General features: G+C 34.5%; 2 protein-coding genes across 2 annotated transcripts; both read left to right on the top strand.

Moving 5' to 3' along the window:
• Nucleotides 1-163: 163 nt before the first annotated feature.
• Nucleotides 164-6,624, top strand: LOC130635841 (protein Wnt-4a-like). The gene is made up of 4 exons (XM_057445339.1): nt 164-656; nt 3,051-3,286; nt 4,627-4,940; nt 5,296-6,624. Exons 1-4 carry the CDS (start codon nt 553-555, stop codon nt 5,755-5,757), a joined length of 1,116 nt encoding a protein of 371 aa, XP_057301322.1. The 5' UTR covers nt 164-552; the 3' UTR covers nt 5,758-6,624.
• Nucleotides 6,625-12,334: 5,710 nt separating this feature from the next.
• LOC130635840 (neuromedin-U receptor 2-like) lies at nt 12,335-13,732 on the top strand. The gene has a single exon (XM_057445338.1). It carries the CDS (start codon nt 12,737-12,739, stop codon nt 13,712-13,714), a length of 978 nt encoding a protein of 325 aa, XP_057301321.1. The 5' UTR covers nt 12,335-12,736; the 3' UTR covers nt 13,715-13,732.
• Nucleotides 13,733-23,259: the final 9,527 nt, after the last annotated feature.

The following is a 23,259-nucleotide window of genomic DNA, read 5'->3' as shown; positions in this document are numbered from 1 at the left end:
CCGAACGTTAAACATTTTCTCGATAACCCAGGAACTTTGTAAGTAATTTTTAGGAAGGATGTATTTATAAAGTCAGTCAGTTTAGGATTAAATCATCTGAAAAACATACAGCATTTATATTTTCTTTGGCATTCTCTTGGTGAAGTTTTATACTTGCCTTTGCTTTACCTTTAATAATAGTGTTGATGAGAGGTAATTGATTTTATGCTACGCAGATAAATCAATCAATCCACAAAAGATACTGGGTATGTTCATTGTTAGCTCATAACAAAGAGGATAGATTTGTTAAAAACAAAAGAGATATTATCATTTGGATATAACTTTTCGAGGCATCATGTGAATGTGATTGTTATTGTATTGTTTTTGACTTCAATGTTGTGATTGTACTGGTAAAGTTATCGCGCATGTGCAAACTGTTAACAAGAAGAAAATCAAAACTTGTAGAAAATTTGATTACATTAAAGATCTTATCGCGAAACTAAATTACCATTTTTTGTCGTTTTGGTATAAAAGTATTACAGAGTTCAGGACGAGCAACAACGGAAAAGCGAAATGAGTGTGGCCTTTTCACCGCAGTTTAAAACCATGACCAGATTATGCATGATTTTGGTAATCGCAATTTACATACCGAATGTAAAATGTAACATAAAATGGTTGTAAGTTTTCTATCTTTTTTGTGTGGTTGTAAATTGTCAACATTAATTGTACATTTCTCGTGTTAGATGCCATTAATATCTTCATAGCTTCCTTTTTATAATTACAAACATTTAAATCTGCAATTTGTCTCTTCACCAGACGCATGAGTATTTTGTCCAAATTGAAAATACTTATTGAAGTAGAATATTTAAAGACGAAATAGTTTTGATATTTTTAATCAATTTGCGCCTGCTTTTAGTAGCGTTACTTTTTATAACACGGACATGAGAACAAAATGTGGACATTAGTCTTAAAAATAAACAAGAAACCGAAGCGGTTTTAACACTCACACTAAGGCAACAGATAAATAAATTTTTTGAAAAAAATAAATAAATAAATAACCATCAATAATCCGTATAGACGGTTACAGCGAATATTGACCGAACGACGCCCTAATTAAACTTGTTGTTACCACCGTGGAACTGTCGTTCCATTTTAAACACTCTCACCCACGGGTGTGAGTGAATAAGATGGATAACGTTGCTATTTCTATTATTTTTAACCAATGTTCAAATTAAAAATTAAAAATAATCTGCCAGTACATTTTAAACGCTGAGAACAAGGGAACATTATTTTTCTTAAATTTTAACAGTAAAGGAAAAAGTAGATACGCCAGAAATAAAATATAACGTCAACGCTGCATGCGCTGACAAATGACCTACACGATAAAATGTCCACCCTAAACGTTTTAGTCATTTAGGGCGTATATTTATGCTGCGAAAAATTTAGAAGACAAATTTTTGTACAGTGTCTTTTGTATTTGCGTGTTTAAATAGCAGTTGATACTTTGTCACAATGTTGTTTGGGTTGATTAAAAGAATCGATGTTTATATTTGTCGTCAGCAAAATAATTGATATTATTATGGATTGGAAAAGAAGAAGTCATGGTTCTTTTCCACATTTTAAATATTTTGAATCCTCCATATAAAAGTTTGTTGCCTATTTATGATAACTCTGTTTCATGAATATATTTCTTAAAAGCAGACAACATCTGAGGTTAAGTATAGATAGCATAGATAGCCCCCTTTTCTTACGCATGTAATTACGTGAAGTTGTCATAAACAGATTAGTCGATAAAAATTATGATTGTATACTCCTCACAACACAATGTAAACAAATAAAGACGTCATTATGTCAGCTCGGATTGACACGTGTCTGGTTTGAATCAATCAACAAGTCAAAATAATCAATCAGTAATCATTTTAGATTTTTTCTTTCGTCTGAAAAAGGATCATATAGCTAGCTTTAGTTCCTTGTCGTGACAAACTATTTCTGCGCATTTATAGTTCGATGCTTAGCTGCCGTACGTGCAGCGTGTATTTTCCGTACGTGCGACGAATATTCGCCGTGCATTTGCCTTATCTTTGACGTATATCTGTCGTGAGTTTTTTTGTATTTTTCACTTGCTTTTGAAGAATATTGCACCTTAGATAACCAAATCAGCACAAATATTTACGTCCCGCCCACAAGAACTGTTTTTTATCTTTTTGAACTATTAGACAAATATTTAAAATATTTAAAGTTTCTACCACAAAATACAATATGGCATTAAAAGAAGGGCAAAAACAACCTAACAAACTCGTCTCTAGGGATTCCCGCCTTTGTGACTTTGGACGGCGGTAAAGAAACTTGTAGTAAACGCTAGCAGCTTTAAAATCTTACAACAAACCCTAGGGACAAAAATGACATTTCCGTTTATTCCATCAACGCCATAAAGAAACCTTTTATAAGAGATAAGAGATATTTATATTTTAATCAATTCTCATTCTGAGTCAAATCTCCTGGTGACAGGTTTCTTGATCAGAGTAGTTGATTCCGTAATAAGGGTGTGCAATTGGTCATTCCCCAATGGGGATGTGTAATAAGTCATTCCCTATTGAGCGAGACGGATTTTTACCGCAGGAATTTTTCGTGCTAAAAAACCCATAACGGTTAGCCGCAAATACAGGAAATTATAATCGTAGATAATTAAATTTAAAATAATTTAAAATACAAAACAACAAAATCAAAAAAAAAACTATTTTTATTCACGAAAGAAAATAGAGCATCGTCGGTTTTTGAAAAGTGGATCCTGGAAACTTACATAATTGAGTTGTAAAAAAGTGCGGCAAAAGTTAGCACACTGCCTGTGTATATTTTCCTATTTTACACAAGTTCAAGTGTAGTACAAGAAAGTTTACATTGTAATGTTTGTAACACCCTCCAAAATCACACTAAAAACTGTTTTTCTGCCTAGTTAAATAATAGTCTGCCATCCCTCACCACTCTCCATCATGCGGGAAAGAAAACCATATCTAAAGTTACAGACTGGGGTTATGACTTCTATCTTGCTAACCTCCATTTTTGCTTTTCAGGGCGTTACAGAAATACTCCAATAACGAAATTTGGGCGGTCAACCAAGTGTGTACGAAAGATTATGGTTTCACTGGAAAACAAGTTCGCTTCTGCAAAAAACACTTTCCATGGATGACATTTGTGCAGGAAGCTGTAATCGACGCTAAGGAGGAGTGCATACACCATTTGAACAAACAAAAGTGGGATTGTCATGTGATAAAAGAAGCGCCAACATTTAATGAGGATCTAAGAAAGGGTAAGGGTTTTGAAATAACTGTTTTTATGCAACGCCACATTTTAACAGAGCGTCACGTAGGGGAATAACTGATATTGATAAAAGTTCTTCCGATGAAAAGAATTGTGAGAAGGTGAACTAGCCAAAAGTTTGTGGCATGCATGAAAATTTACGGCAAGTTTGTTAATGTCTGAACCTATGGAAACCTATATTGTTAAACGGAAGTTTAAATGAGTTGTTTGATTGACAGTTTAGACTCCCTTTAAATTGTATTTTTTTTAAAGGTAAGATTGGAGTTAAATGTTTTGACAACTGCCCTTTAATGAAACTAAAAGAATTTGTTGCTATGTTGAAAATAAAAAACATTACTCAGCAAAATCTCATATCCCAAAATGCTTTGCTTTGTAAATGATTTTTGGATATAGTAAAAAAACGTTGATTTAGTCTACCGAAAAATATGCTCATTTCAACCAAGCGCTCAGTAGTGAAAAAAAACATTATCAGGGGGAAAAAGCCGGGGGGAAATTTCGTCGGGTTAAAATATAGTCAGGGAAGTCACTTTTGAATTACAATTTACTTTTCCCCGACTAATATTTCAAATAAGTCACAAATAAGTTACTTTAATTTATATATTATATTTATTTTTTGCTTATTCGCAAAAGTTTTTTCAAGCAAAAATAATCTTTATCTCGATTCGTGAAAGTTGTTTCCGCGAAATTTGTTTCAAAAACCGCAAAGCGTAAAAATTTATTTCATTAATTTCGCGAATTTTTATGATACGCGAAGGTTACTACCCTTAAAGTAATATAGCATGTAAAACTGCACGCACAAGACAAACGCTATGGATTTAACTTTGTAAGCACACGCAATACATTTTAAAATAGGCTCAAATTTTCCGCGAATTTTGTCCAAATTTTTAAAAGGTTTTGGCGCATTTTCTCCGCTGAAAATTTCATGAGATAAAAAAACAATGGCGCTAATTCAAGCATTTTGTGTTTTTTGTTATGTCTCACTAAAAGCAGTGTAGCAACCTGAAAATAAGATTTTTGTATTTTTTTCAATTTTTATGGCTAAAACACTGAATAAAAGATCAAAAGTACCAGTTGGAAAAAAATTGAAAGTAAAAACCATCACCGTCCTGAGAGTTTGTTGCCTAATGTCAAAGCCGCCAGCGCTTACTTGACGGCGCCGCAGCCTCGATGTCAAAAAGGCAACAAACCCTGCGGGACGATGTTGAGCACAAAGGGCTTTTTTTCCACTGATATTTTTTTTTTATTTACCAAAGTATTTTGTATAATTTCAATTCTTTTATAACTCTATTTATTTATTTTAATATTCTGTGTTATTTTGTATAAATTTAGACACAAAACAATCCGCACTTGTATACGCTCTATCAGCAGCCTCATTGGCTATCACAATATCACGACGTTGCAAAATGGGGCAAATTCCAGATTGTTCATGTCAACACAACAGGAGAGTCTCATTCCCATCAAGTATCGTTAATTCGACTGACTTATCAAATATTGATAAGATAATACCATGTAAAGGAATTGTACAACACGGCAAGCGTTTCACTCAAACTTTCACTAATCTTGGTTTCCGACTTCTTCCAAAGAACGAGCGACAAGCCGAAGAAATTGCAGTTCGTAAACATAATATACAAATTGGACTAAAGGTAATTACTGATTTTTGGGACTTATGCAGTTTTTTAACCTAAAATGTAATTCTCAATTTGCCGAAAATTCGTAACGACCGTACGTGCCAAGGTTACAAAAAAATCAGGCTAGATCCTTCGCCTTGCTACTGGATGACTAACGATCGTTAGTCAGTATCGTAAAACCCAATACTTTGTCCGAACGAAGGCTTAACAGATTGATATTAAGTAAAATCCGAGATATTTCTCTAAATAACCGACTATCTTCCGTAAGGACCGTCGTGTGGACCAACTTAAGTTGCATCGGTCACATACGGTAACGTATCAAGGTCTGGTAACAAAAAGTTGGTATGCTTAGTATTTTATTTTTATTTAGGCGCTTGGTACTGGTGAAGAAGTAACTTGCGTATGCACTGGAGCCACAGGTGGTTGCCCTAGAAAATTTTGTTATAGAAGAATTATACCACTGAATGAAGCGGCTGCTGGAATATTCGAAAGGTACAAAAAAGCAGTCAAACTTTTTCAGCATGACTTTAATCGTCCTCCAAAGGCGTCACTCAATAAGGGTCAGATGTCAAAATTACCCTACCAGGTTAAAGATGAGCACGTGGACAAGCTTGTCTATCTTGAAGAAACAGACCAAGTGTGTGCTACAGCTGGACGACGTTGTGTCCTTGATAATTCAAAACAAGATAGTTGTGAGAACTTGTGTTGTGGTAGAGGTTATCGAGGGAAGTTAATCGAGGTGAATTCGCAATGTCGTTGCAAGTTTGTGTATTGTTGTAAAGTGGTGTGTGATAACTGCATCAGTATGAAGCAGGTTTTCGAATGTTTGTGAGTCAAGATGGGATAATTGTGACGAAAATTAAATAAAAATGCTCTGCGTTATATGCTATATTTAGCAATCGAGATAGACAATGGCCAACATGGCCCAAAATGTCGCTACGCAATAAACAATGATGATTAGCGAAGAAGTGTTTGATGTGTTTAAATTCGGTAAAGAAAACTTTGAAAACGTAGTGCAATGTAAATAAACTCCTTAAAAATATTTTTTGTGTAAAATCTCCACTTTATAAAATAAATTATTACTAATGAGTCCAAAATTACGTAAGTCATTTCGCAAAGCCGGCTATAAAACTGTCTTTAAAAGCTCTGGTAATCTTCAGACAATATTAACATCGAAAAACAAATGCCAACTACCACCACTAAGTCAACCTGGCGTATACATTATCCCATGCAAATGCGGCAAAAAATATGTCGGGGAGACGAAGTTGAAAATCGCTACCCGCTTGAAGTAGAGTGGGTCAGGAGTTTCATTTCACTCTAGTTCTTGTAATGCTGGTTATGATTGGAACACTGCGAAAATGCTTAAACAAGAATTTAATAAATTTGATCGTAAGGTACGCAAAGCATTGGAAATACAGTTCCAGGACACGTCACCGCGTAGTTAACATGGTCTTAATCTAGACGATGGTCAGTATGTGACGACGAAATTCTGGAAGCCAATGTTCGCGTACCTAAACGGAAGTCGTTGCAGTGACGTCGATTTGATGTCTATGTAATGACAACCGTTATAAAATTTTGTATAGTCTGATGAAGACCTCCAATACGGAGGTCGAAATATTACCATAAAATATATGTGCTGAACGACCATGTATATGTTTCTATAAAGTATTAACATACGTTCCCACGAACATGTCATTTAAAGAGTTAAATTATTACTAAGTTTAATAAATTTCCCGGCACAGTGGATAAGTTTATATAATCTATTTGACTGTGTGGGACCTTTCGTCATCATAGGAAAACAGTGAGCATATTCGTGCTTCTATAACACGAATCCAACTTCTCAAATTCTTTTTCTGAAATATTATGTAGCGGTGTATCGCTTGTTGCAAGGCCAGTGAAATTTTAAAGTAGAAGAATTCAAAGAATGACTACAGAACTGGACCAAACAAGCATAAATACGCACAGACCACACAGAGCAACATTGTATAAATAAGGACCCGAAGAGCAACATTGTATAAATAAGGACCACACAGGAAAAAATTTATTAATTACTCTATTTTGTTTATTTTTCTAAAGTCAAAAGCATGGGGGCGGATCTAGCCAATTTTCTTTGCAGGTCAGCCTCCTGACAAAGCAAAAAAACTTGAAAGACGCTGTAAGACTCCCCTTTGCCAGATTTTTGGGTGGAAACTTTTACTGAGAAGTGCTAAAATAGCCTTAAAGGGACAAAAAGAACCTCGTTACCAATGTTTTAAGGTGATTTTTCACTTACAACGTAACGGTTCTGTCGTATAATTCCGATTTCCGATTGGTTGATAACCGAACAGAAGAAGTTGAAATCATTTCAATTTTTTTGCGGACAGTAAAGCATTAATCTGTCTCCAAAATTCTTTAGCTAGAAAAAGACAAATGTATTTTGTGAACATAATATAGTTTCAAGACTGTTTTACCCTGGAAACTGTTTTTTAATTAGTAAATCTGTTGGACGGAGGCTCGTCAGCGTGGCCAGGAAAAAACATTAATGTAAAAATACAATCTCTTAATTCCTCATGGACTGTCATCCTGCTCTCTGGAAACCCGAGACATTGCCTTAAATAATCCCAAGCGCGGTATATTTCGGTAAAAGAAAAGTATAATTATCTACATAAAAAGGCGATTAGTGTTATAGCACTAGGGCAAAAATCTCCAACAACCTCGTCCTCAGGTTTCCTGTATCTTTTCTGACATCGGGACAACGATGCGAAAATATCGTTAATAACATTAAAACGGCTAAAGAAATGTCCTAAATTTTTTGATTTTTGATCATTTTGAAATAGCAAACGAAAGAAATATTTTTTGAAACTTTTTATGCAGGTGACTTGACACGCCTATTTTTAAAAGAACCATTTAATGTAAAGTAATTTAATAGGATATGTAAAAATTTGTTGATGTCAGGAGAAAGTCATTAGATGGTTCAGGATTATTAATTGCCATGTGACAGGTTAAGGTCCAACACAAGTTATGGCGCTAAAGCATTTTTTAAACTTCAATTCCAGGGCCTGTAGCGTTTTTTGATATAAGGCGTGTCATATGAAAAAAATGCAACAGGACCTGGGATCGAGGTTGCAATTTTTTGTCTTTAACTTTTCACACAAATACTTTAATTTTCTTAAATGAGCAACAGTTTGTTGAATAAATCATGTTAGCCATTTGTTTCTCTTTTTTTTAACAATAAATTTGATATAGGTTTTTTACACTTTGGCAGCTGCAATGATATCTTTCTACTAGTTAAAAATACGTATAATCGACTTCTGAATTAAGTTCCATAAACAGTATTCTGTGTACAGGGGAAGTGCAACCTTGTCCCCAGGGTTTTTCTACGCCTATAATATCTGGACAGCAGGACAGCTATGGAGCTATCCCGTTAAATCTTAGAGGCCCTGGGGACGAGGTTGGGATGCACACCATAAAAATGTTTTTGTCGAAACAAAAGTCCCTAGTATCCAAGCAATCTAACATACTACCAATTCTTTTTATAAAAAAAAGGAATAGACGAAGATCCGAGTGACGTATATTTTGGTTTTGTGTCCAAGACAATGAATACTAGAGTGCAAAATATAAACAACAGACCACCCTGATCAATAAAAAGCATTCAAGACACTGAAATTATTGCAACTCGAATATAAATAGGAGAGATTGTTTTAACGAAGTCATGACCAATAAATACTTATGTGTGAATTTCATAAAGTAAAAGTTTCAAAACCATGAAATTCATGAAGTGTCTAATGCAAGAGAATTTATTTTTTCCTGGATTGGCAAAATCCGGATCGTTGTTGTTTTTAAAGAACAAGGATTTTAGCCTGACAAAACTTCAGTATATTCATGGGCATATTTTTGTCAATTCATAAGTAGTAAAACCAACAGGTGGTAAAACCAACAGGTTTTCCTAAATTCTCTTAATTTATCTACGCGGGTGATTTGGGTTACATTACTGAAACAAATTCAAGCGAAATATAGATTAACTTGACTTTTAACTAGTAGCGCTATCTGGTATAGTTAGTTCTATCCTGTAGAAAGCAAGCAGTTATTTCTTTCAGTCAGATATTTTTAAATAAAAGTCAGAAGTAAAAGAATTTTCAAATTTTAGTGGTTTCTTATGATGACAAACCATGAAAACCGATTCAACACGCTTTCTGTCATCGGTTTGGTGTTTGCAAGCATTGGGAATTTAAGACTATCTATAACGAAATATTGCCCTTTTTGATGAAATAATTTTTATCAACTACGCTTCCAGGGCCAGCGATTAAACAATTCAAGGCCATTTTGGAAATCTGGAATTTCTTTTAGTGGACCAGCCATGGTAGGCGCCATTTTATCGCCTCTCCACTCCACAAGGCGCGCCGTTGGCTCTGATTTGACATAGTCCTTCTCAAATGAACAAAACATTTAAGCATTCAAGATAATTAATGATATTACAGGTTTTTATTCTCGTTGAAAACGTATCGAAATGTTGAAAATAAAATATATTCCTTTTAAAAATTAGGTACAATATATATTTTCAAAAATTTAGGAACTTCGAAGTACATGTTTAAATAAATATAATTTTAAATATACAACCAATATTTTAACTAAACTTTTGGTCTTGTTTACACGAGCTAGTTATTTTACACCATTCAAGCAGTAAAATGAAGTTAACAAAAGCTTCAGTAGAGTAAAATTTTAATTTTGTGAAAAACAACAATTTTAAGACAGAAAGTCGCACCCAAATAAATACAAAGAAAATATATACCACTCAGCAAACTTATTTTAGGTTTAACGGCGCCATCTTAATATGAAAATCTCATATGGAAATTATATATACAGTTATTTTTAACAATTTCTTAAATTCTGAAGCAAACGCCTATTTACACATCACGCGAAGTCCCATGTCAGAACTAAAATAAAAATCCCCGCACGTTCAGCTTCCTGTGCTTTGTTAAGACTTATCATTCAAATATGTGATTGGTGTATGGTGCTAATTTATTTTTCGTACAACCAATACGTTTTATGATATTGATTGTCTACTTTTAACTTGAATGATGTGCGACCCATTATATCAAAATCACTATGACTCAGCAGCATCGCAGTCTTCTTCGAAGCGTGAACAAAATTTGGCAAACTTTCATTTTCCATTATGCTTGCATAGTTTATAGCATCGCCTATTATCATGTAATTCGGAGCACCGGATGAAAATACCGTACCGCTGACTACTGGTCCGGTAAAAACACCAATTCGCAGCATGACTTTCACGGATGGTGACTGGGGCAGTTGAAAGGACTTGGTCGCAGCGATTAAGCGAGTGGCTAGTGTCGCTATTTCGTAAGCGTGTCTGTCAATGTTTCGCACTGAAACACCCGAAGCTAAAATAAAAAAATAAAAATAATTATTATTTTTGCTTACACATTATTGAATTTCCGCGCCCGAAGGCATAGGAAATTCTTTAAAACCGTCGTTTTTTTCTTTCGGAGCATCGAATCGACCCTGGGATTTCACGTTGCTCCGTCACAGATGTAAACTTCGTACCCAAGCTCCTTAACTACTGGGAAGTCTCGTATTGACGTTTCAGGCTAAAATTGGTATTTGTTTTCGACAAAATTTGGCACATTTAACAAAAAAAGTATGCTGAACATAATGGTCACATAATAATTTTGATTTTAGTCACCTAAATGTCATTTTAGGCCAAAATTGGTCCAAAAATTAGAACTACTTTATTCTCAACAAAATTTGGCACAGTTAACAAATAAAGTATGCTGAACATGATGGTGACATCAAAATTTTGGTTTTTTGTCACCTTAAATGTCATTTTAGGCCAAAATTGGTCCAAAAATTAAAACTACTTCATTTTCAACAAAAATTGGCAAAGTTAACAAAAAAAGTATGCTGAACATAATGGTGACATCAAAATTTTGATTTTTGTCACCTAAATGCCATTTTAGGCCAAAATTGGTCCAAAAATTAAAACCACTTCATTTTCGGCTAAATCTGGCACAGTTAACAAATAAAGTATGCTGAAAATGATTATGGTACAAAAGTTTGATTTTTTGTCACCTAAATGTCATTTCAGACTAAAATTTATCCAAAAATTAAAACTGCTTTATTTTCGACAAAAATTGACACAGTTAATAAAAAAAGTATGCTGAAAATGATGGTCACATCAAAATTTTGATTTTTTGTCAACTAATGCCGTTTAAGACCATCAACGTTCAATTGCAAGACTTTCAACCATGAATGATAGGCTGTATTTTTTGTTAGCAATTTCTTTTAAAGTGTGAGTTTAATGACACGTTTCGTTTTGTTTGCGTTTGTTGTAAGATATAATGTCACTGGTGTGCTTTATCTTCAGAGGTTCATGCACCAAACCCCTTCGAATGTTTGGCACAATAACACAACGAATTAGCAGGTTTTCATCAAATATTTTGGTAGCGCGCGGAAATTCTTAGAGCCCCCAGGGCTTCTTGTTACACATTTTAATTAGCACAAATTATTAGCGTAAAATAGTGAGATCTTTCTAAATTTTCGTAAAGTAAGGGGGAGGGAGTCGTAACAAAATGACCGCAAAAGTACTTTTGAAATCAAAGGGGAGGGAGAGTGACAAATAACTGCAAAAGGGGGGGGAGAGAGTAAGCTCTGCATGCTTTGTATTAATATGTTCTGACAAGTGAGTACTAAAGATGGAGAATAAAAAGAACAAGTTTCAAACCTCTCCGGGACTATTTGCTTCTCAACGGTAATTTTTGCCGTTAGGGTAAAATGTATTGGAATTTGTTCTTAATTTTCGTTCTTAAAAAGAATCCTGTCTTGTCTTAAAAGTGGGCTATTCTTTGCAAGAACAGCAAAGCCTAAACAGGGTTTCTATTTTTCTATTTTTATAAGAAAATGGAGTAGATTTGAGGATATTTTCATGTTCTTGATAATATCTGAGAAGATTTCAATACGCCATGAGTGAAGAAAAAATTATTGCTGTACAAGGCTGTTAAAAGGATTTGCTTTTGTAGAAGATTTGAATGCGCAGAAAATTTACCGTAAACAAATTAATTTTGGTAAATCCAACCTTTCTTATAAAAACCTAACAAGTCCTGGGGACAAGGTTGCAACTATGTATCTACCTAGCGCATAGTTATGCGCTAGTCAGATACATAGTTGCAACAGATGGACACCATAGAATAAAATAATAGTTACCTAGCAAAAGTTTGAGTTTTAAAACTCGAAAACAACAAATATATGTGTGAATATAATAAGGCGTATTAATAACTGTTGTGTCGTGATCTACACTAACGAAATATTATAACAATCTCTCGTTTTTAGAAGTATATCATCCTAAAAGTTTGTATGTTCGTTTGTTTGCTGGTTTAACAAATGGAAACAAGCAAACCAAGAATATTTTCTCACTGTTTTTGCTACCTATGTCTTTGGTAATTAGCTGATATTGTTTGCAGCACAGGATAATAGGTTTTCGTGTTGTTGTTTTACAAAAAATTACTTCCATGGTAACAGAAGAACTGTAAACAAGAATTTCTTTTTTTACAACAAGTATCAGAATTGAATGAAAAAGTAAAGAAAGAAACCCGACTGTATTAGAAGAAGCGAGAGTGTGGAAAATTGATTCTAGTTTGTTTATTTGTATATTTATTTATTTGTTTATTTAATTATTTATTTATTTATTTATTTATTTACTTAATGCGCAAATGTTTCGGGTAACAAAAGGGAAATGCTTACGTTAAAAAATAAAATTCACTATCCCGATTGTCGATCAAGGAAATAATGCCACAAACAAAAAAGCGTTACTGCCAAAAATGGTTTATCCAAATTTATCAGTAACTTCTGACGCATTGAAATGGCGATTCTGTTACGGACATGAGAAAATAAGTTACACTCCATCGGCGCGTATGTACTACCTAGTGATTGGTTCATTTTACATTGTCATAAGCTTATTGGCTATCAATTTCAACATGATGTTTCTAACTACAATCAGAAGAAATCGACGTTTGCACCGACTCTCAAATTACTTGTTAGTTTTCTTATGTGTCATTGATTTAATTTCAGCATGTGTGATCATGCCGTCATATGCGGTCATACTTGCCGCAAGATATCAAAATATTACATATTGCTCTTTGAGAACGTTTACTTCCATAGCAGGCTACTGTTTAGCGTCCATGTCTTTTATTTCGATTTTGTCCATAACAATTGAACAATACACAGCCATTGTGTACCCATTTTTCCACCAATCACATGTGACGTTGAAGAGTATAACACAAATTATTGTAGTGTCGTGGTTTATTGCGAGCATTTGGTGTGTGGGAGCATGGTTTATTGAAGGTTTATGGATAACTTATCAGACCTTTCTCGGTTGCTTTATTTTTCTCACATACGTGTTCATTATATACTGCTACTCAAGATTGTTTATCCTGGTGAAACATACCGAGAAAAGAATGCACTCAACAAGGAAACAATTTGAAACGAAAAATGAACTTAATAGAAGAAATAAAGCTGTGAGAACAAGCTCGTTGATTATTTTGGCCTTCTCCATCAGCTATGTCCCCATTGCATTTATAACAATATGGCGGTATTTTTACGGTGCGACTGTTTTTGAAAGAACTTTTATCTACGAAGGGGTGCATCTTTTGTCACTATGTAACACTTTTATCAATCCTATTGTTTACTACTGGAGGCTGAGTGACGTCAGAAGAGAGATTTTAAAATTATTTTGGGTGAAAACGAGAAAAAACAGTGTTAAATATTCTCAGGAAGAAGCTATAACTTGTGTAAAATGATATATATATATAGGTGATGTATGCAATTAAAAAGGTATGAGATTAAAATTAATAATAAAAAAACTGGCTAATTTATTATTGTAATTATTATTCCCAAGTCCCCTCTTTTTGCGCATGCTTTTCGTTCTTTTCTGTAGCTTTTACAAAACAATCAAGAGAACACGCGTATATAGTTTTAAAACAAAAATATCATTTAAAATAATTCCGCGTTTTATTTGCTTTATTCTAACAGTAAACAGAATACTGAACATTAAGTAGCCTGAAGCCCATTTAGATATAAAAGCTGAATTTGAGGCTGGATCTGGAAAGCGAAAAACAAAATGTAAAAACAGAAATTCAGCTTCTACTTTTCACGGAAAGCGCGGAAAATTAAAATGCGTATTGGCGCTATTAAAACAAATATGGTAGCTGTAATAGAAAGAATATACCAGTAAGAACTCTAACCTTGTCCCCAGGGATCTTTTTCTCGTTGATAATCCCAGACGATGAAAGAAAGAGAAAATGACTAAAAACGGGGCTAAGGGGAACTCTAATGTTCCTTTTAAGAAGAAAAAAAAGGGAAAAGAAGAAAATGAACAGTTGAGAACTATGTAACTATAATATCGATTTCAGATTTTTTATCAGTATGTAAAATAACAGTGCTAGATAGTACTAGAGAAGGTCAATGACAATATTAGAAATGAATAAAGAAAAAATATATACATACCCAAGACCTGAACATCTCCTCTTATGTTTATCTCCATAATATTCAGCTTACGATTTTTGATAATCACCTCCATCGCTCTCCATAAATAATCGACCACAGCAACAACCTGCGCAGGATTGCATTCAGCTAGAAGACAATCAAAATTAAAAACACGTGATACCATCACAGTAACGTTGTCGTGTGACTCTGCTTTAATGAAACCGTATTGCTTAATTTGTTCGGCAATGATTGGTGGAAAAACACGTGACAGCAAATCAGCATATTTTTCTTTTTCTTTTAAGATTTGTAAACTGTCGTGGCCAATGTATTGTTCCAAACTTTCGGTTTCTCGTTCCAACAAAACAGCTCTCTTTGACGTTTGAGATCCTTTTAGCGGAGTAATAAGATCTAATATTTCCATCAGGTAATTAAAAGGTGGTCGTTCGTTTGGTTCTTCCGCCCAACAATTTTCCATCAGTGTCCGAAGAATTGTTTTCTCCGTTTCATCAGCTGGATAAAGACTCTCTTCAACAACAGGACGCAACAGACAGTCTAAAACAGACAACATAGTTATACTCTCATTCCCAGGGATTTTTGCTATTTGATAGAAGACTTATCAAACGGAGAAAATACCCTGAGAATGAAGGCGAAAGTAAACGTAATCCCGGATTTTAACAGACCAACAGCAAATATATGAAAGATACTAACGTAATGAATCTTCTTCAGGGAACTAAATTTGGACTGGGTACCGGACTAACGTGTTTTCACGAGGAACCTAAAAAAATTGGCAACGAAACATATACCTACTTTGCATATTTTCCAGGTTTTGAATAGCAGATGAAGTATTCATGTTTATCTGTCCTAGATTAATGATTGGTTCTTTCAAATGTCCAATCGCTTGCACAATATGTGGTATAGTCATCACCGTGGTCTCGCTAAACGGAGGCCGTCTGGAAATAATTTCCGCCACGATTATACCAAAACTGTAAATATCGGCTTTTTTTGTGCAACGACCAATTCGATCCAAACTTTTAGCGCCATTATTAATATGCTCGGGTGCTGTCCATAACAGACCTTACATACGTAAAAAGGGAGGAAAAATAAGAAAACGAAAAACAATACTACAGGTACCTCTCTCATGTTGTATATCTTAACTCTTAGCTTTAAAACTAACAAAACATAAAAAAGCCCCCAAATTATTTTTTTATTTTTTCCTGGTGTGAAAGCCGCATTGCTTTTTTAACGGTTATCGATGTCGCCAGGAGCCTCAATGTCAGACACACATTTTATTGATAAATCAAAATCTAGGAGAATTTAAAAACAAGAATTTTTAAGGTGGAGAGTGACTAAACTTACTGTGATAGTCGCTCGAATCTCCATCTTCTTCGTTTTCATCTAACTGACTTTTTCTTCGCCGTCGCCTCGACACTGGCTTCTCTCGTTGTGGATCCACCGTATCAGATACATTGATTTTTCTTTTGTCTTTGTTGTCTGCTCTCAACTTTTTTAATCCGATGTCAGTTATTTTGACCAGCCAACCTAGAACAGAATAAAATTCCCACTGTTCATAAAAAAAACAAAGTTTTTATGCAGGAAAGATGATGTACAAGCGAATAGAAAGTTGGTAAGGATTTTTGTCTTAAAACTGAAAACTGAAAAATAGTGTCTTTTACCTTGATGTATCAGACAGTTAGTTGATTTCAATCGTCCGTGTTCCATCTTTACGACATCATGAAGGTACGACATTCCTCGACATATATCTTGCATCATCGAATATTTCACGTCCCAAGCCACTGGGATATGTTTCTCATGTAACACGTCATATAAGCTTCCCATTCTCGCCATCTCTGTAACGATTCCCAACGTCGGGTTGCTAACAATCAAACCGACTAAACATTCGACGTTGTTATGGTTCAAGCTACATAATTGATTCAGTTCTGTTTTTAATCCCAACGAAATTTGGAAGTATGGCCGATTAAAACACTTAATAAACACGTCACGACCAGAAAATGTCGTCGCCTTTTTATATGCCGTGTATCGAAGTTTTTTTCGTATTTGGTTTCGTGTTACCTTCAGTGAAAAATCCACATCTTCAACATACTCCAGGTCATCCCAGCTCATTGTTCTATCAGATTCATTCGCCTCAATCTCCGCCTCAGCACTTTGTTCTTGTGTTTGAAGAACACGCACAACATAAGCAGCTAAAAATACGGCAACGACACTTGTTCCGATACCGGCTGCAATAAATCCATAAATAATAGAATTGTCGTTGCATTGGTCACCGAGATATAACCAATCACAAGATTTACATTTTCCGTCTCCAAATTTGCCGTCGTTGCAAACCCCATGAAAACACGACCGTCGACAGTCTCCAACGCAATTGCGACCAAACCAACCACGGTCACATTGGCAAACTTCAGGCGCAATGCAGGTACCATGAGTAGTGTTACATGAAGCCAGTGAACACACGGGTATGTCGCATTTGGTGCCACTCCAACCAGGCTGGCATATTATCTTGTAAAAAATATTGTTTTGGTTAATTGGGTCATCGTGGAAACTCAACCCAGACCCCGAGGGCAAGCAGGAAATTGATTCTAAATATTTCAAATATTTTGATGCTGAGAAATTGGAATTATTTTTACGGGTTTGGGTCACAAATTGGAGCATTATCTCCACTATATCGTCCTTTACAATCTCCATAAGGTTCTTTGTTATCAACTGGGTGAGATTCGAAATACCTTGGGATAAAGCATTTTCAACTTTCAATGAAAAACTACATACTGTTTTAGTATTAAACACGTTTCTTAAATTTTTAAAAGCTTCGTGGCACATCGGAGTGACAGATTGACAAGCGGGTGTCATGTATGCATTGCTGATGACGTAATTGGGTGAGAATGAGTACCAAATGTGCAGCGAATAAAGACCAAGTTCGACAGCTGCACTCAAAACTTCACTGGATCGTAATGAATCCAAGAATAGAAAAACGGTGCTGTTTGGGAATTTCCTTAATATTTCGACTTCATTTTTTACATTTATATTGTTCTTTAGAACAATGTCTTTTAATAACTGCGTGTCAGTGGTGTATAGTGAATAGAATTCAAAAAAACTAAGAACGTCTGGCATTCTATAAACAACAACACCATTTATTGGTTTGATCGAAGCTAGAACAGAATAAAAATTATTTTCTGGCGGTATTGTGACGTATTTCACTTGATTGACGGCCCGTAAAATGGTAGATGCAGTTGCGGAAAATATAGTTGCTGGTATATTATACGCTTCGGCAACAGATAAAATCGTGTTTAAACTGGTTTGCGGCTCCAAAGCAATGATGTTCTGCAAGCGGTCTGGATTTAATTCTTCTAGTATTAACCCTCCACTCAATTCTTCTACGACATCAAAGACTGAGTCAAAATACACAGTTTGAAGCTGAATGTCATGTTGTAGAAGGGATGCATTTACAAAGGTGGTATTTTTTACTCCTGCGTTCGAAAGCAGTAAAGCATGGTAATAACTGACAAAGGTTACAGTGATATGTAACTCTAAAAACATGTTCTCCTTTGTAGTATTCACACGTATGGAAACAACTGCGTCTCCACCTTCAGGACTTAATAACGTAACAACTGTCGAACCGTTTGATAAAAACAAATCCCATGATTTGCTATACCCATTCACGCTGTTTACGCTCACCGTAATTTTGTTCTGCGCATCCAATCCGTTGGTTATAATTCTTCCTTGTTTTGTAACGTTCACAGGAAATTCGATGTAAACATTTGTAGAAAATCGGCTGGAGTTTTTAAGAGAACTTACGATCTGGTCTGCATTGTTTTCCGGTGTATAATAACAAAAAAATTGTTTCATTTCAACAAGCGCGTCAGTTTGTGTTATAGACATATAAGGTTGTAAAGCTCCTTCTACACTAGGAATACTCTCATTGCCAAATTTGTATTCGATGTATTTCAATTCAACTGAAGTGTTTGCAAACACAGCGCATGTGTTTGTTGAAGGGAATAAATAAAAAGGTTCCATGAGTGGAAATTCATAACTTGTTGACTGAGAATGACTCACGGTATCGTTGCGACAGCAAAACATAATGGTACTTTCAGTTGTGACGTTATCCATTGTGAATGACCGCTCTAAATTAAAAATAATCATTTTTTTACTGTGTGGGTAACATAAGACTTAGTATACACAACTGACTTAAGTCTTCAAATCACTAAGCTACCCACTGAGACATAACTTTATATAATACCAGTGGATTTTGTGAGTTCGATCCCTATAACCCCTAAATATTTTGCACTCATAATGTAATGCTCATAATTTTCATAGCTTAAATTTCGTAGATATACATCAACCTCAACGAGCAAATTTGTTTCCAGAACTCTTTTTTCTTCGTAAAAATAAACTCCTTTCCAGTGTCAAAAACAGATCTCGGGGGAGAAAGGTTGGGCAAACGCATATAATATTTAAAGAAGAATTGTTTACCTGAGTAAAATTCTTCATCACTTTCATACCAGCCAAACACCGATTCATTGACTGTTAGATTAGCATTGACAAAATTAACTGGACAGCTTGTAAATCTATAGATGCAATAGCGCCCAGGTGGAAGGTCTTCTGTCGTAGAATTTAAAGAATACAAACACGCATTTTGCATAATAACATCATTTTTCTGCATAACAATGTCAGCTGACTGGTTAACGTGCTTTAAATTTTGTATACGAAAAGTATGGTAGCCCGACCGTGCATTATCTCCACAGTTACTTTCAAATGTTGGTAATAACAATGGTAAAAGAAGATGTGGGTTGATCAATCCGTCATCATGTCCAGGTTCAACATCCTGTAAAAAAATAGTTAAATATAAAATAAGTAATACTTTAGAACAAGTTTTTGTGAGAAGAAGTTGTGTCTTGGTTATTCGAAAGAAATTCGGACTGTTTGTCCTACTTGTTTAATCCCCATATTTCTATATCTCATAATAGAATAAACAAAGTGGACCATTATGTGGACCCATGATAGTTTTTAACAAAATTAAAAGAATTTTTGAAGATTTATTTTTCAGTCGAAACATGTTTCAAATAACAGAAAGTTTATTTTTATATCCTTTTCGCACAATCTTTATTTTAATTTATTTAGTTCGTACTGAAAGAAAGTATTTCAAAGTATATATAAACTTTTACAAAAACTTACTTGCTCTACGAAATCTGGCAGATCATAATATTGAGTAAAATATTTCCCATACAACTCCAATCTAAGACAAAACACTTCTGGAAAATGGACGCAGTCGCTAGAAGACGAAAGAGGTATAATCCGAATTTTCTCCGTTGTAACTGTTTGTTGTAACCACGTCGTGTTGGCGTCAGTAGCGTTAAAATAAAACGTCTTGTCGTTATTTTCAACGAGGTACTGCCATTTATTATATCTATAGTATTGTATATTGTATTGCGAGGTCCAAATGTTACATACGTCTATCAATCCTTCCTGCAGTCTCATACCTGCTAATACAACTGTACCGTTAAATTTTATTTCGAAAAACTCATCTTTTGTTGAATTCGAACACCAACCCTTCCCATAGAATAGTCCTTTGCGAAATATTGCATTAAGACGTGCAAACTTGGCCTGGTGAACTAGCAATCCAAAAGAGCTTGCTGAAGTGTAATAGGAAGATGCACTCAGTTGAAAATCTTTTATAAACTTGTTTTCTAATCCCAATACACTTTTAAGTGAGAAAGTCTCACATAAAAACGGTAACTGTTTTCCGCAGTCAGTAAAAGTCTCGTTATGAAGTTTTTGGTTTTCCACAACAAGATAAGTGCAATTTGGAGAATTGTCTCTTGTCCAGAGCTCCAGGTTTGCGATTTGAACAAGATTTGGTATTAAAGCTTTGTCAGTCGCATGAAGTTGGTGAAGAGTTGCTAACCGAGCTAATCCATGGTCTAAAAATACACATTCCGAAAGCGACTGATTGTAGAATAAAGACTTGTTATTGAACAAAATACATTTCTTCGAATCATGAAGATACGTCCATGCTGGTCTGCATTTCGATAAAGACATAAAAACAGCATTACATTGGAAGAATAATATGCCGATACATAACAACAAACTTTTCCTTCGTCCTTCATCGGTCGCCATGTTGGATATAACAAAAAGTGTCAATCGAATGTGTAAAAATCAAAACATTCGAATTGAAGTAAAGAATATGAAGAGAATTGAAGTATGAAGAATGAAGATGAAAACATTCAAAGACAAAAATGTCTTTGAATGTTTTTATGAAATGATCTATTAATAATAGACTAAGGTAAATCAGGAACAACCCTGCTGCAGAAGTTTAGCAAAAAATAGAAATAAAATGATAAAATAAAAAGATTAAGAAATTTGGGGATCATCGATGCTAAAAAAGAGCAAGTCGTTCACCTGGTTCAAATGTTTTTTTCTAAACCAACCAATCTACAAAAAATGTAAATGCAACAGGAGTCGCGGTCTCGTGAACGCAGATCGTAGATTATTGTCAGGTATATATGTATCCATTTGCTCCACCTTAAACTCAGGCTTTTCTTATTTCAACAATGTCGTCGAATAAATTCAATCCTAAATACATTAATTTGAAACTTATTTCCAAGCCGAAGGTTCTTTTTAAAAGAACAAAAAACGCGATAAAAATATTTTCACCAGATTTGGTGTCTGCGAAATTATTTTGCAACAGGTTTTTCGCAATAACAAATGTTCTTAGGTGGACACCTAAAGATATGGCTAACTTCTCTTTTTGTTAAAAACACTTCTCTTCTTTGTCAAAACACTTGTCACCTACCTTTCGAAATCGTCTTTTTAGTACGAAATACTTCTCTTCAATAAACTTAAAAAGTTCTCAAAAAAGACTCAACTGGTCCGTGACATCGATTGAGCTGGATGACTTGGATTTTGTAACTTTGAAAATAACATACCAGCTCCCAGCTATGGGATCATAAACTTCAGATAAAAATACATTGTAGTATTTCGTTTAAAGGTATCGCAAGAATGGTCACCTTGATAAATTTCGCGATAGCTACATTCAACGATAAAATATGTCGCCAACTTGTTAGTTCATCACTTATTTTTACATTGAAATGACAAAATTTTCATTTCCATTGCTTTGGTGTTGTTCATTTTGGTCCTTTGAAAAAATTCAATTACATGACGGCTTTTGACAATTGGTAGAGGAATACTTTTTCTTTCCCTGATAACTTACCAGAACAGAGTTCACGGCAAATACTACGGATTCTGGTAGGTGCATTTTGTTGTTTGTAAAAATAGTTGACCAATGGCTGAGTATGCTAAAACCCCGCTTACATCAGTTGACCCGTATTGTCTTACATACCTTATCGTTAAAAATAAATCGACAAAAAAGTTAGTCGGCAAAAATAAAAAGTCGGCAAAAATATTAGTCACTTGGACAAAATTTAGTCACTTTTTGCCGAATAAGTTTTTGAATTTAGTCGCTAATAAAGAATAATTGCACAAAACTGATAAAAATTAGTAACAAGGAAGAAAAAACAGCAAAGGTGAAAAGTTTGGTCGGTAATAAAAAAGTCGGCAAAAATTTTAATCGGTAAAAAGTATTAGTCACCGCCAAAATTTAGTCACTCTTTACCGACTTTTTTTACCGATAAGGTGAACCATAGCGCAAAATTGAACTTCGGAGATTTTATCAAGCGTCACATATAGCAAGTACACGAACTGGAATAATAATGAGATTTGAAAATCCCCAATGCTAAAAAAGCAATGTCAAGGAAGGTCGTTGTTAAATCGCTGAGATGGCTTTTCTAAAACGAGTATCTTGTTGGGAAATCAACAGGCTAACAAGACAAAGATGCTCTACAATTCAGCAATATGCAGACAACACAACAATATATTTCAACCGAAGCCATAAAACCTATACTAAGTAAAAATACATAAGTAGTCTGATATAGAATCCATGTATTAGGTCTATTCTTTAAAGTAAATGCAGTCATTTTTGCATCATCATTAAATTAAAGCTGGTATTGGGATAACATGATAAATAATTTATCGGTATGTGTATGTCTTTCGGGTTTTATTGCTTAACAACTTATGTGACTGAAATAACACTAGTATTATGGTCCGATATGCATTTAAAGAGTGCCAAGTATTTAAATGAGTTGGCTTCTTTTATGGAAATATGATTAAGTTAGATCGCCATTTTAAATAACAGCTCAAGCGTAAAACAGCAAACATCAAAATTTTTTCGGCGCGCACGTGGCTCGTCGGTAAACTGATCGAAATTTTATTAGGAAACCCACTCGTATATAATCAACTACATCGCTAAAATTAGAAGTCCTGACATTGAATTGGCTTCTCTGTCCAATAATAATTCACTGGAATCGTATACGGCGGTATAACGGTTTAAAACCGAGATAATTCAATCCACTTTTTAAAAAAGCGCACTCCGAGCAACATAATGACGTTAAAATTGGATAAATTCCGACAGGACTCTGACGAATAACAAAGCCACTATGTGAAGCGCCGAATTGTTTTGAGATGATCTCAATGGGAATTGTAGTACAAAATTATTTTTAATGTAATAGCTTTTTCTCTACTAATAAAATGCGATACTGAGAGCATCACGTAAAAGTAGATTGATTTACAAATTGATAATAAACCTCTTCTCGAAGACAAGAATTGTTAGATAACAAAACAGCGGGAAATACAAGTTTGATTAAAAGACGTAGAGAAAATTAAGTATAAAAAGTATACAATCCAGGTTGGCATTATAACAGCTGTTAATAAAAATAAAACTGTAATTTATTGTATATATCGTCCTCCCTATTATAGGATTAAAGAATTATTGGGGTGAATGGATTATTGGAGTGAT

The sequence above is a fragment of the Hydractinia symbiolongicarpus genome, chromosome 3 (assembly GCF_029227915.1).
Source record: "Hydractinia symbiolongicarpus strain clone_291-10 chromosome 3, HSymV2.1, whole genome shotgun sequence".
Classification (NCBI taxonomy): domain Eukaryota; kingdom Metazoa; phylum Cnidaria; class Hydrozoa; order Anthoathecata; family Hydractiniidae; genus Hydractinia; species Hydractinia symbiolongicarpus.
This window is presented reverse-complemented; position numbering and strand designations above follow the sequence as displayed.